Source organism: Myxine glutinosa, chromosome 13 (assembly GCF_964187855.1).
Source record: "Myxine glutinosa chromosome 13, kmMyxGlut1.1, whole genome shotgun sequence".
Taxonomy (NCBI): domain Eukaryota; kingdom Metazoa; phylum Chordata; class Myxini; order Myxiniformes; family Myxinidae; genus Myxine; species Myxine glutinosa.
In genome coordinates this window covers 101,247,798-101,263,460 of record NC_136273.1, presented here as the reverse complement: position 1 = coordinate 101,263,460, position 15,663 = coordinate 101,247,798, and the positions used below count along the sequence as shown (strand labels likewise).

General features: G+C 46.6%; 1 protein-coding gene across 1 annotated transcript in view; it reads left to right on the top strand.

Annotated features, from left to right (window-relative positions):
- Window positions 1–588: 588 nt before the first annotated feature.
- The window catches only part of LOC137439145 (astrotactin-2), a 1,262,948-nt gene continuing 1,247,873 nt past the window's right edge, over window positions 589–15,663 (top strand). Inside the window, exons 1-2 of the mRNA XM_068134866.2 lie at window positions 589–943; window positions 3,267–3,463. Of these exons, the coding sequence (XP_067990967.2) occupies window positions 655–943; window positions 3,267–3,463 (486 nt within the window). The 5' untranslated portion in view covers window positions 589–654. The remainder of the gene's footprint in view (window positions 944–3,266; window positions 3,464–15,663) is intronic.

The following is a 15,663-nucleotide window of genomic DNA, read 5'->3' as shown; positions in this document are numbered from 1 at the left end:
CTCACGTACTCACACGTACTCACTCACGCACGTGCTCACACACACACGTACTCACTCACACGTACTCACTCACGCACACACGTACTCACTCACTCACACACACACGTACTCACTCACGCACTCACACACGCATGTACTCATTCACGCACGCACACACGCACGTACTCACGCACGCACGTACTCACACGCACGTACTCACGCACACACGTACTCACTCACTCACAAACGCATGTACTCATTCACGCACGCACACACGCACGTACTCACTCATACTCACTCACGCACCCACGTAGTACTCACTCACGTACTCATGTACTCACTCATGTACTCACTCACGTACTCATGTACTCACTCACGTACTCACTCACTCACTCACGCACGTACTCACTCACTCACGCACGTACGTACTCACTCACTCACTCAATGCGGTACGTGTGCGCCACTGTGTCCCTGTGAGCGCCCGGCGGTGCCTGCACCTGATCTCGCACCGGATCGCCGACGCGTTTGATCCATTGAGGTGATCGCGCGGGAAACACACGTTGCACGTGCCGGGCGGGGGCTCGGGAGGGGAGGGGCGCCCACAGGGACGGGGGGCGGGACGGGCCGGCGAAGCTGCGGAGCGAACAAGGACTAGACGCCGCGGCGGCTGAAGCGATGGCCGCGCCCGCTCTCCTCACGGCCGCCGTGCTTATTCTGTGCTTTTGTGTGACCCCGCGGGTCGCTCGGGCCGAGTCTCGCGGAGACTGCAAGTCCCAGACGGTGACCGTGTCCACGCTACCCATAATGCGCCACAACGACGTGGCCCTGCGCGGCCTCGACGCACATGACGCTCCCGCCGCCGCGTCCGACTCCAGGCTCTTCCTGTCTATCCGGCACGACCTGCCCGGCGAACTCTCCATCGCCGATGATCTGGAAAACACCGAACTGCCGTACTTCGTGCTGGGTGAGCCCGGCGGGGCTACCGGCTGTGCGTGCGATGCGTAAAGGCCGCACGGCGCATCATTCGTGCGTGTTACGTACGGCGCACCATTCGTGCGTGTTACGTACGGCGCACCATTCGTACGTGTTACGTACGGTGCACCATTCGTGCGTTACGTACGGTGCACCATTCGTGCGTTACGTACGGCGCACCATTCGTGCGTGTTACGTACGGCGCACCATTCGTGCGTGTTACGTACGGCGCACCATTCATGCGTGGTACGTACGGCGCACCATTCGTGCGTGGTACGTACGGCGCACCATTCGTGCGTGGTACGTACGGTGCACCATTCGTGCGTTACGTACGGCGCACCATTCGTGCGTGTTACGTACGGCGCACCATTCGTGCGTGTTACGTACGGCGCACCATTCGTACGTGTTACGTACGGTGCACCATTCGTGCGTTACGTACGGTGCACCATTCGTGCGTTACGTACGGCGCACCATTCGTGCGTGTTACGTACGGCGCACCATTCGTGCGTGTTACGTACGGCGCACCATTCATGCGTGGTACGTACGGCGCACCATTCGTGCGTGGTACGTACGGCGCACCATTCGTGCGTGGTACGTACGGCGCACCATTCGTGCGTGGTACGTACGGCGCACCATTCGTGCGTGGTACGTACGGCGCACCATTCGTGCGTGGTACGTACGGCGCACCATTCGTGTGTCACGGTGCCATGACGCCTCGTGCTCCCTCCATGTTGGGGCTACGAGCATCCTCCTTTCCCTCTCGTCCCAATCGTCCCAAGTGGCGTCATTTGCCTTCTCAGTGATGCGCAGTGGACCGCATGACGTCACGCGTAACCTAGTAACCCACAAGGCTGTGTGAGGCCTGAATCTTAAGCAGCGTTGTAACGTTCATATAACCCTCGTATAACGATAATATAACGAAAATATAATAATATAACTATTAAATTGTAATCCAGGGCAGGGGTGTGTTCAGTTACCAAGTGTCGTGTAGAGCGCTCGTCAAGCAGCTTAAGCCCTCAAGCAACCATTCGATAAGGAACGGTTGGCTTGGCAAGCGCTAGCTAGATGATTGCTACGTGGACACACTCCGCCCAGGTCTTCCACTGCTTACTAGGTGGACACACTCCGCCCAGGTCTTCCACTGCTTGCTAGGTGAACACACTCCACCCAGGTCTTCCACTGCTTACTAGGTGGACACATCCCACCCAGGTCTTCCACTGCTTACTAGGTGGACACACCCCACCCAGGTCTTCAACTGCTTACTAGGTGGACACACCCCACCCAGTTCTTCCACTGCTTGGTAGGTAGACACCCCCCTGCGCAGGTCTTCCATTGCTTGGTAGGTGGACACACCCCACCCAGGTGTTCCACTGCTTACTCGGTGGACACACCCCGCCCAGGTCTTCCACTGCTTCGTAGGTGGACACACTCCACCCAGGTCTTCAACTGCTTGCTAGGTGAACACATCCCACCCAGGTCTTCCACTGCTTACTAGGTGGACACACTCCACCCAGGTCTTCCACTGCTTGCTAGGTGAACACACTCCACCCAGGTCTTCCACTGCTTGCTAGGTGAACACACTCCACCCACGTCTTCAACTGCTTACTCGGTGAACACACCCCACCCAGGTCTTCCACTGCTTACTAGGTGGACACACTCCGCCCAGGTCTTCCACTGCTTGCTAGGTGAACACACTCCACCCAGGTCTTCCACTGCTTACTAGGTGGACACATCCCACCCAGGTCTTCCACTGCTTGGTAGGTGGACACACCCCACCTGGGTTTTCCACTGCTTGGTAGGTAGACACACCCCTGCCCAGGTCTTCATCTGCTTGGTAGGTGGACACACCTCGGGTCTTCGGGGCTTTTTGTGCTCAACTTTGGTGAAACTCAGGCTGAATTCCCCATGCAATGAGCATATCACTCAGATCGATGGCGACAATCATTGTCTTTTCTCACCATTTATTCCTATAATGTTTTATCTTTAATGCATTTATGTTTCACAAAGAGGTCAAAGTGCGCTAATTCCTTTTCTGCCCTCCGACAAAAGTTACATTAGAAAGCATTTCTCTCTTATTGCTCTGTCCTACTTTACTCTCGTCTTGTATTCCTCTGTGCCCCTTGATTGATCATCATCATCACATCGTCTTTCATTTCCTTTAAATAATCTTTCGCCTCTTCCTTATTTTCCTTCTTTGTTTCATTCCTCTGCATTTGACCTTGTCATGGCGACCCGAGCTCATTGCGGAGTAGTTACATTTTATGGAGGATGTGGATGTGTAGTAACTTGATGCCGTTCATCCATTCTTTATTCAGAAATTTCTGGCCCAGCCCTGGAACTTGGAAGTGTACATTGGCACCAACGATGGCTGGAAAACGGCACTCTCCACTTCCACGTGCTCCAGGAGAGCGTTGCGTTGCGCCTCGCCGCCGCCGCAGCTGGAGCAGCAACAGCAGGTCCAGACAACCTGCCTACAATTCCGCAGCGTCATGTCCTACACGTGTCTATCATGGTAAGAATAGAGGAAAGTGCCTAGCAGTGTCCATGTGTTTTATACCTCTCCCACCCCCACCCCTCTCCTGCCTCCTCCGCCCCCCCCTCTCCTGCCTCCTCCCCCCCCTTACCTGCCTCCTCCCCCTCCTCACCTGCCTCCTCCCCCCAAGCCCTGTACCTCCCACAATCTCCCGATGTCCCTGCTCTCAAATGTTGTACTTGTGTGCTTCCCTCTCTCTCTATCCCCATCTTGTCTCCCGCTCCCTTTATTATATGTTTTATGTGTCCGTTTGTCTTTTTGTGATCAATGTTATCTCTTACACGAGCCTCGATCTTGTATACAAAAAAAAACATCAGGTGTCTAAATACCTGTGATGTTGTCATATTGAAGGAAGAACAACACAGCCTCTGTCTAAATCACAATGTATATCAAGTCATTCATTCATCCATTCATTCATTCGTGTGCAGCACATGGTTGCTAGTTTCTGTCATTGCTGGGATTGCTGCTGTGCTACTGATGGTACATTCCTATCTTATAGGAATATGGGGTATTCCAGGAACTTGTAATTTATTTAAGGTGGAGGTAAGAACTCGCCTACTCTTCGCAAAAGACACAATGGGATTATTTAACATCCACCACCGACCTTTGCTGACAGATGGATGGATCCTCCGCCCTAATGTCCTTCCCTTCCAATGGACATAGCATACATTGATGTGTTGTCCTGCATGTAAGAAAACCAGGGTGACAGCTATAGCTGGTGAGATACATCAAAGACAACTCGGTATACATCTACGCTATCCTACCAGTGCCATAATGTATGCGATGACGAATTCATTCATTATGTTCCCATGGAAGACGCAAAACTGCAATTTAGGATCAATTGAACACTCGTGGATTGGTATCTTAGAGGCTGGAGATGACAATTCTGCTGAAGACAGCAGTGTTAAGGCTCGTCATCCCAAGTTATTGAAACTGAGCTATCCTTCGGATATATATATATATACTAGCGGAAAAATGTTCCTGCACATCATTAACCCCAATGTGAAATGAGAAATGAAAACAAACACAACATGCTAATTGGTCAAATAAATATTTAGTGTTTGATAATCATGAAATCGACATGATAATGTCAACACACGTGTGCAAGAAATGTCTCCAGAGACTCGAAGAAGAATGCGGTCAAAAGTCAGTTAACTATTCAGTATCTGGTGTGACCACCATTTGTGTGACGAGACAAATTCTGTGAATGCCCACGATAATCTGCGAATGTCGATGAAAATCCTACAAATAACAAGACAAATTCTGTGAATGTCCACGATAATCTGCGAATGTCGATGAACATCCCGCAAATGATGAGACAAATTCTGTGAATGTCCACGATAATCTGCGAATGTCGATGAAAATCCCGCAAATGACGAGACACATTGTGTGAATGTCCACGATCATCTGCGAATGTCAGTGAAAATCCCGCAAATGACGAGACAAATTCTGTGAATGTCCACGATAATCTGCGAATGTCGATGAAAATCCCGCAAATGACGAGACAAATTCTGTGAATGTCCACGATAATCTGTCGAATGTCAATGAAAATCCCGCAAATGATAGGACAAATTCTGTGAATGTCCATGATAATCTGTGAATGTCGATGAAAATCCCACAAATGACGAGACACATTGTGTGAATGTCCATGATAATCTGCGAATGTCGATGAAAATCCCGCAAATGACAAGACAAATTCTGTGAATGTCCATGATAATCTGTGAATGTCGATGAAAATCCCACAAATGACGAGACACATTGTGTGAATGTCCACGATAATCTGCGAATGTCGATGAAAATCCCGCAAATGACGAGACAAATTCTGTGAATGTCCACGATAATCTGTGAATGTTGATGAAAATCCTGCAAATAACGAGAGAAATTCTGTGAATGTCCACGATAATCTGCAAATGTCTATTAAAATCCTGCAAATAATGAGACAAATTCTGTGAATGTCCATGATAATCTGTGAATGTCAATTAAATTCCTGCAAATAATGAGACAAATTCTGTGAATGTCCATGATAATCTACGAATGTCGATGAAAATCCCGCAAATAAAGAGACACATTGTGTGAATGTCCATGACAATCTGTTTATGTCGATGAAAATCCCGCAAATGACGAGTCGAATTCTGTGAATGTCCATGATAATCTGCGAATGTCGATGAAAATCTCGCAAATGGCCAGAAACATTGTGTGAATGTCCATGATAATCTGTGAATGTCGATGAAAATCCCGTAAATAACGAGACGAATTCTGTGAATGTCCACGATAGTCTGCAAATGTCGGTGAAAATCCCACAAATAACAAGACAAATTCTGTGAATGTCCATGTAATCTGTGAATGTCGATGAAAATCCCGCAAATGACGAGACAAATTCTGTGAATGTCCACGATGATCTGTGAATGTCAGTGAAAATCCCACAAATAACGAGACAAATTCTGTGAATGTCCATGATAATCTGCGAATGTCGATGAAAATCCCGCAAATGACGAGGCAAATTCTGTGAATGTCCACGATAATCTGCGAATGTCGATGAAAATCCCGCAAATGACGAGACACATTGTGTGAATGTCCACGATCATCTGCGAATGTCGGTGAAAATCCCGCAAATGACGAGACACATTGTGTGAATGTCCACGATAATCTGCGAATGTCGATGAAAATCCCGCAAATGACGAGACAAATTCTGTGAATGTCCACGATAATCTGCGAATGTCGATGAAAATCCCGCAAATGACGAGACAAATTCTGTGAATGTCCACGATAATCTGTCGAATGTCAATGAAAATCCCGCAAATGATAGGACAAATTCTGTGAATGTCCACGATAATCTGCAAATGTCGATGAAAATCCTGCAAATAATGAGACAAATTATGTGAATGTCCACGATAATCTGCGAATGTCGATGAAAATCCCGCAAATGACGAGACACATTGTGTGAATGTCCACGACAATCTGTTTATGTCGATGAAAATCTCGCAAATGACGAGTCGAATTCTGTGAATGTCCATGATAATCTGCGAATGTCGATGAAAATCTCGCAAATGGCCAGACACATTGTGTGAATGTCCATGATAATCTGTGAATGTCGATGAAAATCCCGCAAATAACGAGACAAATTCTGTGAATGTCCACGATAGTCTGCAAATGTCGGTGAAAATCCCACAAATAACAAGACAAATTCTGTGAATGTCCACAATCATCTGCGAATGTTGGTGAAAATCCCGCAAATGACGAGACACATTGTGTGAATGTCCACGATAATCTGCGAATGTCGATAAAAATCCCATAAATGACGAGACAAATTCTGTGAATGTCCACGATAATCTGCGAATGTCGATGAAAATCCCGCAAATGATGAGACAAATTCTGTGGATGTCCACGATAATCTGCGAATGTCGATGAAAATCCCGCAAATGACGAGACAAATTCTGTGAATGTCCACGATAATCTGCGAATGTCGATGAAAATCCCGCAAATGACGAGACAATTCTGTGAATGTCCACGATAATCTGCGAATGTCAATGAAAATCCTGCAAGTAACGAGACAAATTCTGTGAATATCCACGATAATCTGCGAATGTCGATGAAAATCCCGCAAATGATGAGACATTGTGTGAATGTCCACGATAATCTGTGAACGTCGATGAAAATCCCACAAATGACGAGACACATTGTGTGAATGTCCATGATAAATCTGTGACTGTCGATGAAAATCCCACAAATAACTAGACGAATTCTGTGAATGTCCACTATAATCTGCAAATGTCAGTGAAAATCCTGCAAATAACGACACAAATTCTGTGAATGCCCACGATAATCTGCGAATGTCGGTGAAAATCCCGCAAATAACAAGACAAATTCTTTCTATGAATGTCCACGATAATTATCTGCGAATGTCGATGAAAATCCCACAAATGGCGAGACAAATTCTGTGAATGTCCACGATAATCTACGAATGTCGATTAAAATCCCACAAATGACGACACAAATTCTGTGAATGCCCACGATAATCTGCGAATGTCGGTGAAAATCTCGCAAATAACAAGACAAATTCTGTGAATGTCCACGATATTCTGTGAATGTCGATGAAAATCCCGCAAATGACGAGACAAATTCTGTGAATGTCCACGATAATCTGCAAATAACGAGACAAATTCTGTGAATGTCCACGATAATCTGCGAATGTCGATGAAAATCCCACAAATGACGAGACACATTGTGTGAATGTCCACGATAATCTGTGAATGTCGATGAAAATCCCGCAAATGACGGGCCAAATTCTGTGAATGCCCATGATAATTGGCGAATGTCGATGAAAATCCCGCAAATGACGAGACAAATTCTGTGAATGTTCACGATAATCTGCGAATGTGGATGAAAATCCCACCAATGACGAGACAAATTCTGTGAATGTCGATGAAAATCCCGTGAATGTCCATGATTATCTGTGAATGTCGATGAAAATCCTGCAAATGACGAGGCAAATTCTGTGAATGTCCACGATAATCTGCGAATGTCAGACCCAAAACACCCCGAAGACCCTAAACACCCCGAAGAACCAAAACACCTAAAATACCCCAAAGACCCAAAACACCCTGAAGACCTAAAACACCCAGAAGACCCAAAACATCCTGAAGACCCAAAACATCCTGAAGACCCAAAACATCCTGAAGACCCAAAACATCCCGAAGACCCAAAACATGCTGAAGACCCAAAATACCCAAAACACCCTGAAGACCCAAAACACCCCGAAGACCCAAATCACCCAAAAGACCCCGAAGACTCAAAACACCCCGAAGACCCAAAACAGCCAGAAGACCCAAAACATGCTGAAGACCCAAAACACCCTGAATACCCAAAACACCCCGAAGACACAAAACACACTGAAGACCCAAAATACCCCAAATACCCAAAACACCCTGAAGACCCCAAAGACCCTTGAAGACCCTTTAGACCCAAAAGACCCTCAAATACCCCAAATCGAAAAAGCTGTCCATGCGCGCACGCTTTCGAAGTTAAGTAACTTTTCACAATTGTGTTTTTGGCGAAACTGTATCTTTCTTTCGGTGTGTGTAACTATTGGTGTGTCTTTAATAGTATTCTTGGTGTTGGTTTTTCATACCTGTGTACAGAATCGTCGGTTAGTTCGTGTCGTGTATTCTGAGGCCTAGTGTAGTACTAGTAGGCTACCGTGTCTGACCTTGGCTTGAGGCTTTGTTTCTGTCTCAGCGGTTCTTCGATTGCGCTCGCAATTACTTTCGGTCTCTATTTCACGTTTCACCCTAACCCTAACCTCTGTCTCTGTTTTCATCTCGACAAAAAAAAAAAAAAAAAATTCCCTTCTCTGTTCTTATCCGTTGTTCGTTCTTATTTGTTCGTTCGTTCTTCGACCACGTTGTTCGTGATCACGTGTTCACGTCGTTAAAAAATGTTTCAACTGTCCCCTGAAGAACTGTATTCTGTCATATACTATAACACCTTTTTCTTCTTCTTCTATAAAAGGATGCTTTCGACTTGCTCACCAAATCTATTCATTCCAAAAAAAAAATCCATCTCTTACAGTTACAGTGCCTCTTTCATACATTCCCTAAACTCTCCAGAACTCCACCCATCCTTCAGCGTCCTCAAACGTATTTTTGACTCGAGGTCTCAAGAAACTCATTTTGCAATAAATGTTCGTTTCCCATTAATCGTACATTTTTCAAAATCCAATCTCACCCCTCCCCTCCAAATCTTCCCCATCACCCCTTCCCTCCAAAACTTCCCCATCACCCCTTCCCTCCAAAACTTCCCCATCACCCCTCCCCTTCAAAACTTCCCCATCACCCCTCCGCTCCAAATCCACCCCCATCACCCCTCCCCTCCAAATCCACCCCCTTTCCCCTCCCCTCCAAATCTTCCCCATCACCCATCTCTTTCAAATATTCCCCCTTGCCCCTCCCCTCCAAATATTCCCCATCACCCATCCCTTTCAAATCTTCAAACCTTGCCCCTCCCCTCCAAATCTTCCCCATCACCCCTTCCCTCCAAAACTTCCCCATCACCCCTCCCCTCGAAATCTACCCCCTTGCCCCTCCCCTCCAAATCATCCCCATCACCCATCTCTTTCAAATCTTCCCCCTTGCCCCTCCCCTCCAAATCTTCCCCATCACCCATCCCTTTCAGATCTCCCCCCTTGCCCCTTCCCTCCTAAACTCCCCCCACACCCCTCCCCTCCGAGACTCTCCTTCACTCCTCCCCTCCTAGACTCCCCTCTCACCCCTCCTCCTCAAAGCGTCATCCCAGATTCTTCCCCCTTCCAACTTTCACCTTCATCTCCCTCAACCTTCTGCCTCACTCTTCCCCCTCCTCAAATAACACCTCACGGTGCCTCACCCAATCACCATCAAACCTTTTGTCCGCCCCATTCTTCCCTTTCTCCAAGCTATTCTGAAATCTCTGACACACCTTCAACAGCTCTCCCTACCTCTTCCTCCTCTTCCACATCTTACCCTACCGCTCCCCCCTCCCCCTGTTCTGTATCCGATGCTCCCCCTTCCTCTTCTTTAACAGTATGGACCTCAAACATCCGGGGCCTTCGCTCAAACTTGACTGATCTCTCCATACAGCTTGCTTCTGACAAACCAGACGTGATCTGCTTAACAGAAACTTTCCTCCTTCATGATGTCTCTGATTCCTTGGTATCTCTCCCAGGTTACTCCCTCCTCCGGTATGATAGACCTGAGCCTCGTCCTGGAGGGGGGGTTGCTATCTTTATAAAAAACTCTCTTCCTCACTTGCCCTGCACTGCCCTCTCTCCACCTCACCCCCAGGAATACCTTTGGCTACGGCTTCCCCTTCGCTCCCACCTTTTGTTCATATGTGTGTTGTACCGTCCACCAAACAGTGATGACTCCATCTACATCTCGCTGTCTGATAATATGGACCAACTTCTATCTACCCATCCCAACTCCCCCTTCCTCATATGTGGTGATTTCAATTGTCACCATGCCAGTTGGCTGGGTGTGGGTACCTCTCTCACCAGCCATGGCTCTTCAGCAAAGGACTTCTGTGACTCACTGGGACTGACACAATCTGTCAATTTCCTGACCCGGATCTCAGTCAACGGAGCATCTTCTCTTCTGGACTTGGTTATGACTAACTTCCCTGAAAATGTCTGCTGCTCTTCTTCTGCTCCAATCGGCTCATCTGATCATGTGCTTGTTAAAGTGGACATCTCGCTGACCATTCTCAGAGAGCCTCCTCAGCGTCGACGAGTCTGGCATTTCACTCAGGCCAACTGGCACGGTCTTCCAGCAGCCATCAATCATCTGGACTGGTCTCCCATCTCTACCGCCTCTGACATCAACTCATCCTGGGAATTCTTCCAAAGTAAATTGCTCTCTCTCATGCACAGATTTATCCCATTTCGTCTTCAGTTGTCATACCCTTCCTCCCGTCCATGGTACACGGAATCTTGTGGTGAGGCTATTGCCCAGAAACAACTTGCTTTCGTCTCCTGGAAAGCAAATCCAACGGAAGGAAATCTCATTTCCTTTCACAAAGCCCGAAACAAGTGTGTGTCCACCCTCAGGAGAGCCAGGAAACAATATCTCTCCGTTCTCAGGACAGAACTCTCTTATCTGTCTCCCTCTTCCAAATCCTGGTGGCGTCTGGTCAAATCTGTTTCTGGTGTTTGTTCCCCCTCCAGCCCCTCCCTCACCTCAAACGGCCACACGGCTGACTCCGCACATGAAAAAGCTGAATGCCTCAACTCTGTGTTTGCCTCTAAATCTTGTGTCCAAAACCCATCCCTCTCTGTACCCACCGTACCCAGTCGTACCCAGCTGCTCCTGGATTCTGTGTCCTTTCCTCCTGACAAGGTGGAAAAGTTTCTGTCAACCCTCGACTCTGATTCTGCAACTGGACCTGCCGGCATCAGCCCACGGACCCTAAAATCCTGTTCTTCCGCTCTTTCACTCCCTCTCTCTGTTCTCTTCACCCTCTCTTTTGCTCAAGGTCATCTGCCATCTGCTTGGAAATCTGCCAACATCACCGCTTTGCACAAAAAAGGTGCAAAAACAGATCCCAGCAACTACAGACCAATCAGCCTTCTTCCAATTATCAGTAAAGTCATGGAATTCCATCATTGCTTCAGATATGAAATCTTTCCTCCTCTCCAATGGCTTGATCTCTGATCATCAATTTGGTTTCAGACCTGGTCACTCTACTCTGGACATGCTGCTTCTGCTTTCTCAACAATGGATGGAGGACCTCAATGCCAAACAGGAAATTAGAGCTGGCTCCCTTGACATATCATGTGCCTTCGATACGGTCTGGCACCCGCTCTGCTCACCAAACTCTCCTCTTTTGGTATCCATGGAAATCTCCACGCATGGCTGGCGGACTTCCTCTCTAGTCGTAGTCAACGTGTGGCCCTGAATGGGTTTCTCTCATCTCCTCTTCCTGTTCAGGCTGGAGTTCCCCAAGGCAGTGTTCTGGGCCCTGTGCTTTTTCTGGTCTTCATCAATGATCTCTCTGACTCTCTTGAAAATCCTCTCTATCTCTTTGCTGATGACTCTACTCTCTGTCGCTCCATTCTTCATCCCTCAGATCGGCAGTCTGCAGCCTCTTCCTCTCTGCAGACCTGGACAAAATTACAGACTGGGCAAACAAGTGGAACATGTCTTTCAATCCTGACAAATCTCACACTCTTACGATGTCTCTCCGAAAAGACCGACTGGACAACCCTCCCATCCACTTTCTGAATAATCCTCTCCAAGAAGTTCTGTCACTCAAGCTTTTGGGTCTCACTATCTGCCATGATCTTTCCTGGGAAAACCACATTTCAAATCTGGACTCCAAAGCCTGTCACCGACTGGGCATCCTCCGTCGTGTGAAGTCCTTCCTTGGCACACCTGAGCTCCTCACCACATACACGGCTTTCATCCGCAGCTCAATGGAATACTGCTCTCCCCTCTGGGCTGGTGCTCCTGCCTCACACCTAGCTCGTCTTCACGCTGTTGAAACCAAAGCATTCAGAATCATTGGAATCTCCCGCGATGAAGCTAACTCCAAGGGCCTCTCACTCACTCACCGCAGGCAGGTTGGTGGTCTTTCCGTCTTCTACCGACTCCTCTCTGGCCTTGCCCCCCCTCCCCCCCTCCCCAGCTCTCTCTGGGCTCTGTCCCCCAAATATTCCTACAGGTCGCACAAGATCTGCCTGCAACCCTCTTTGGTCAAACTGCCAAAATCAAGACTCTCTGCTCACCTTCACTCCTTCATTCCTCTTTTCTCCTGCCTCTGGAACAAACTCCCTCACTCTCTTCAATCCCACTCCACCCTCCAGGTCTTTAAAACAGCTGTTCACCACCATCTCTTATCTACCCCCATCCAAAACCTTGATCTTTTCTACCCCCGCAAATTTCACCCCAATTCCACTTTTTTGAAATACCAACTTCTGTCTTGGAAGCCCTTGGTGTCCTTGTGTTTTATGCTTCTCCCCCCCCCTCCCCCTCCCCCCCCTTCACACGCCTCCTCCCCCCAAGCCCTCTCCCTCCCACACATCTCCCTGCTCTCAAATGTTGTGTGCTCTCAAGTGTTTGTGTGCTTCCCCTTCTCTCCCCATCTTGTCTTCCGCTCCCTCTTTTTATATATTTTGTTTGTCTGGTTGATTTGTTTGTGAAGTAAATGTCAGCTCTTTCACGAGCCTCGATTCAGTATTAAAAAAAAAAAAAAACAATAAAAAAAAACACCAAAACACTCCAAAGACTCTTAAAGATCCAGAGGAAGCAAAAGACCCTTAAGACCCAAAAGCCTCCGAAGACCCTGAAGACCCAAAACACCTCAAAGACCCAAAATACCCTTAATGACCCTGAAGAGCCCAATGGCCCTGATGACCCAAAACACCACGAAGACCCAAAAGACACCGAAATGGTCAAATATGCCGACCCCTCTGAAACGACATGTGGTGAGGTGCGCAGAGCGAGCCGAGTCACGCTTGTACTAAAAATCTGAAATTGCATGCACATAATCTATGACCCATTTATATTGAAATATTAAATATATGACATCATAGGTCACATGGTTTGGCAGCCATATTGGATTTAACTTAAAACCTTTAGAAAACATCTCCCAAGCCACCAAATTGATCGACCAAATCGACCAAATCTAGGAAAATATGAAATAATTATATATGTGAAACCGCTTACCCTATCAATGCGAAATTTTACAAATATCATATAACACCATTGTTGCATATAGTTTGAAAAGGATGACATCGTAGGTCACGTGGTTTGGCAGACATCTTGGATAGAAAAACGAACCTTATCCGATCAACACGAAACTTCCCGTGATCCCCTACCCATACATATGCAAAGTGTACATTTTTTAAGGTCATATGTCACGTGGTTTGGCAGCCATATTAGCTTGAAAGCCGATATTTATCAAAATCCCTTCTCTGAAACCGCTTCACTATAATCGATTTGAAACCTTTCATGGCTGGTGAAAATGTGATACTTGAAAACAGCTGAAGGGATTTAAATTCAAACTTGTTTATTTTTATGACAGTGAACGAGGGCATCTACCCATTGTGGGACTATGCGGAGGCATATTGGCGACACAGTCGCATTGCTCGAGTTACCCTCGCCAGAGGAGAGGGTATTGCATTTGAGTCCGTTTGTTTGTTTGTTACTTGCCGGAATAAATTCCGGCAAGTATGTTGGTTGGTTGGTTTGTCTGTCTGTCTGTCTGTTTGGGCGCAGTACTATGTCTACATCGTTGCACATAGCATCGCCATACTTTACACACATATTTGCCTTGCCCTGGAATAGACTGTGCCCAATTTTTAACTCTCTCGGCTCAAGGCCTCCATTATGACGTCATAATTTGACAAGTACAAAACTTCATCCGATCAAGATGAAATTTCTTGAGCATAATGTAGGAATAAATTAGTTTAGAAAACAAATAATGATGACGTCATCGGTCACGTGGTTCAGCGCCATCTTGGAAAAACCGAAAAACTTTGCACCTCTATATCTCCGAAAGTGGGGAATAGAAAACATTGAGACATGGCTCATTGTAAAGAACTCCCCATGGGGAATAAAATATGTTAATGATGATGTCATAGGTGCCTCCATTATGACGTCATAATTCCACAAGCACAAAACTTCATCCGATCAAGATGAAATTTCTTGAGCATAATCTAGGAATTAGTTTAAAAAACGAATGATGACGTCATCGGTCACGTGGTTCGGCCGCCATATTTGTTTCAACACAAAAGCCTTCAAATCCACGGAAAATACATCCTGGCGAGGGTTTGCAATCTCTGATTGCTCTTTTTCTTGTTATCCTTATTGTCAAGGTCACCCAAAATGTGAAATCAGGGGGGTCGAGTTTTCATTTAAAATATATTTCAAACCACTATAACTCTGAAAGGACAAGAGATATGCATACACTTACGCAGTTACCTTCCATTGCTTAGCGTATATACATGTATAGATTTCCTGCCATTTTGATCCAAAATGGCCGATAAAAAAGTACATTCCGGCAAGTCCTCGATCTCTGACCGATTTTTCATCTGTCTATCTGTTTGTCTGTGTGTTTGTTTGTTTGTCCGCACAGAATAAATATGATTTTCTATGCAACCGTTGGTACGATTAACAGGAAATGTTCACCGTAGGTGCAGCTCCACCTGTAGAATTTTTTTGATGATAATTATGACGTCATAGGTCACGTGATAAGAGCGCCATCTTGGAAAAACCGAAAAATTTAGGACCTCAATATCTCCAAAAGCGCTGCATAGAAAATATTGAGAGATAGCTCATTGTAAAGAACTCTCTATGGGGAATAAAATATGTTAATAATGATGTCATAGGTGCCTCCATTATGACGTCATAAAATCGACAAGTACAAAACTTCATCTGATGAAGATGAAATTTCTTGAGCATCATCTCGGGATAAATTGGTGGAGAAAATAAAATGATGATGTCATCGGTCACGTGGTTCAGCCGCCATCTTGGTAAAACGGAAAAAATTTGCACCTCTATATCTTTGAAAGTGCTGCATAGAAAAAATTGAGACGGCTCATTGTAAAAGCTCTCCATGTGGAATAACATATGTTAATGATGATGTCATAGGTGCCTCCATTATGACGTCATAATTCGACAAGTACAAAACCTCATCCGATCAAGATG